Below are 1,641 nucleotides of genomic sequence, written 5' to 3'. Positions count from 1 at the left end.
TTTTTTGTTTTTGGCTGAACTATGCCTTCAAGTCGATATAAAGTCAGTCTGTAAGCGCACACATTCAAGTAGAAAAGTACATTGAACATTGAATATTTCTTCCTGGAAATGATGCTGGAACAGAGCGATGCAGGGGATGTTGTCACAGTGGGAGCCTGTCATTAAAACAACCTATTATAGGCTTTTCAGCAAAATTAAAACGATTATAAAACACAATCAAATTGTTTTTAGGATAGAAAAAAAATCTATACTTGTTGCCCAGATACACATTACTGGTCAAAAGTTTGGAATCATTTTTTAAGTCTTTCTGCTCACCAAGACCGCATGTATTTGACCTCAAACACAGTAATATTGTGAAATATTATTACAATTGAAAATACCTGTTTTCTATCTGAATATATTTTAAAATTAAAATGGTAATTTACTATATCTTTTCTGACAACATTTCAAACCTGGAGTAATGATGCTGAAAATTCAGCTTTGATCACAGCAATAAAATACATTTTAACATATACTCTGTTTGTTTTTACTGTATTACTGCCTTGGTTCTTAATTCAACTTTTGACTGGTAGTGCAAATGTAACTCTCTACCTCAAGCTGACATTTATGAAAGATACTTATATGACGAGAGAACAAAGTTCATGTCATATCTAACTGCTGCATGTGCTTCTAGTTAACACCCATGTTTTTCATTTATTATTCTACGCTTGCCAAATGTCTGTGAGTGTAGAGAACGGACAGATACACACACTCCACCCAGTTCAGATACTGAGGTTATAGCACTGATGTAATACAAAATTGTGTTACAGTGCAAAGAATAAAACGATAATAATACAGTACATACTGGTAATTAATAACTGTAATAAGAAGCCACTGATACACTGATTTGTAATTATGCAATGCAAAACAAGGTAATACTATATAATAATTACTACTACTAATAATAATACTGTAAAATAACTGCAGTAATGTAGCCCAGAAGGCCAGAAGGAAGGCATGGTGCTGTGTTGAAGACGCTGGTAAATGAGACTCAGCTGTTACGCAGCTCATGATGGGCAGGTTCACTTCAGCTCAACACATCAGAGTGCTTCCAGTCTCAAACGCTTCTAGCTTCACGTTCAGCGAGGAAGATGGATTTCAGAGCTGTGCAGTTTCTTTTCTGTGTGATTTGTCTGGTGCGCTGCAGCCCGGAGCAGAGCTCCACAAAGAGAAAGAATGGCAAAAAAGGTCAAAGTGAAATCATTTGTCTAGCTACAACATTTCTATACAGCATAAACCATTTCTATACCCACATTTTTGTTTGTTTTTATGCAATTGGCAGTTTGCATTAATTCGATTTTACAAAATTAACTCATTCTTCTATTTTCAGAGTTTTTAATCCATTCTCAATTAAAAATATGTTGTGCATTGTGAATTTGAATTGACCTTGTTTATGTATAATGTATAATGCTGTGCTTGTTTGCAGGTAATGAAGAGTCGAACAGTGCTGCTATCGAGGAGCTGAAGAAACAGATTGAGCAGATTGCGCAGGATCTGAATCTGCTTAAGGAACAAGAAGCTTTACAAACAGGTACTGAGTAAAGCTGCATCTGTAAAGACATTGAAATATGTACACTAGAAGTTACACATACTCAATTTTGT

The 1,641-nt window shown here is 35.1% G+C and overlaps 1 protein-coding gene across 1 annotated transcript in view; it reads left to right on the top strand.

Moving 5' to 3' along the window:
• Nucleotides 1-1,138: 1,138 nt before the first annotated feature.
• The window catches only part of LOC107576254 (tetranectin-like), a 2,254-nt gene continuing 1,751 nt past the window's right edge, over nucleotides 1,139-1,641 (top strand). Inside the window, 2 exon segments of the mRNA XM_016262470.1 lie at nucleotides 1,139-1,225; nucleotides 1,472-1,570. Coding sequence (XP_016117956.1) covers nucleotides 1,216-1,225; nucleotides 1,472-1,570 — 109 coding nt within the window. The 5' untranslated portion in view covers nucleotides 1,139-1,215.

The sequence above is a fragment of the Sinocyclocheilus grahami genome, unplaced genomic scaffold (genome assembly GCF_001515645.1).
Source record: "Sinocyclocheilus grahami isolate Dianchi unplaced genomic scaffold, SAMN03320097.WGS_v1.1 scaffold3400.1, whole genome shotgun sequence".
Classification (NCBI taxonomy): Eukaryota; Metazoa; Chordata; class Actinopteri; order Cypriniformes; family Cyprinidae; genus Sinocyclocheilus; species Sinocyclocheilus grahami.
Note: the sequence above shows the minus strand (reverse complement) of the source record. Positions and strands in the feature narration are given on the sequence as shown.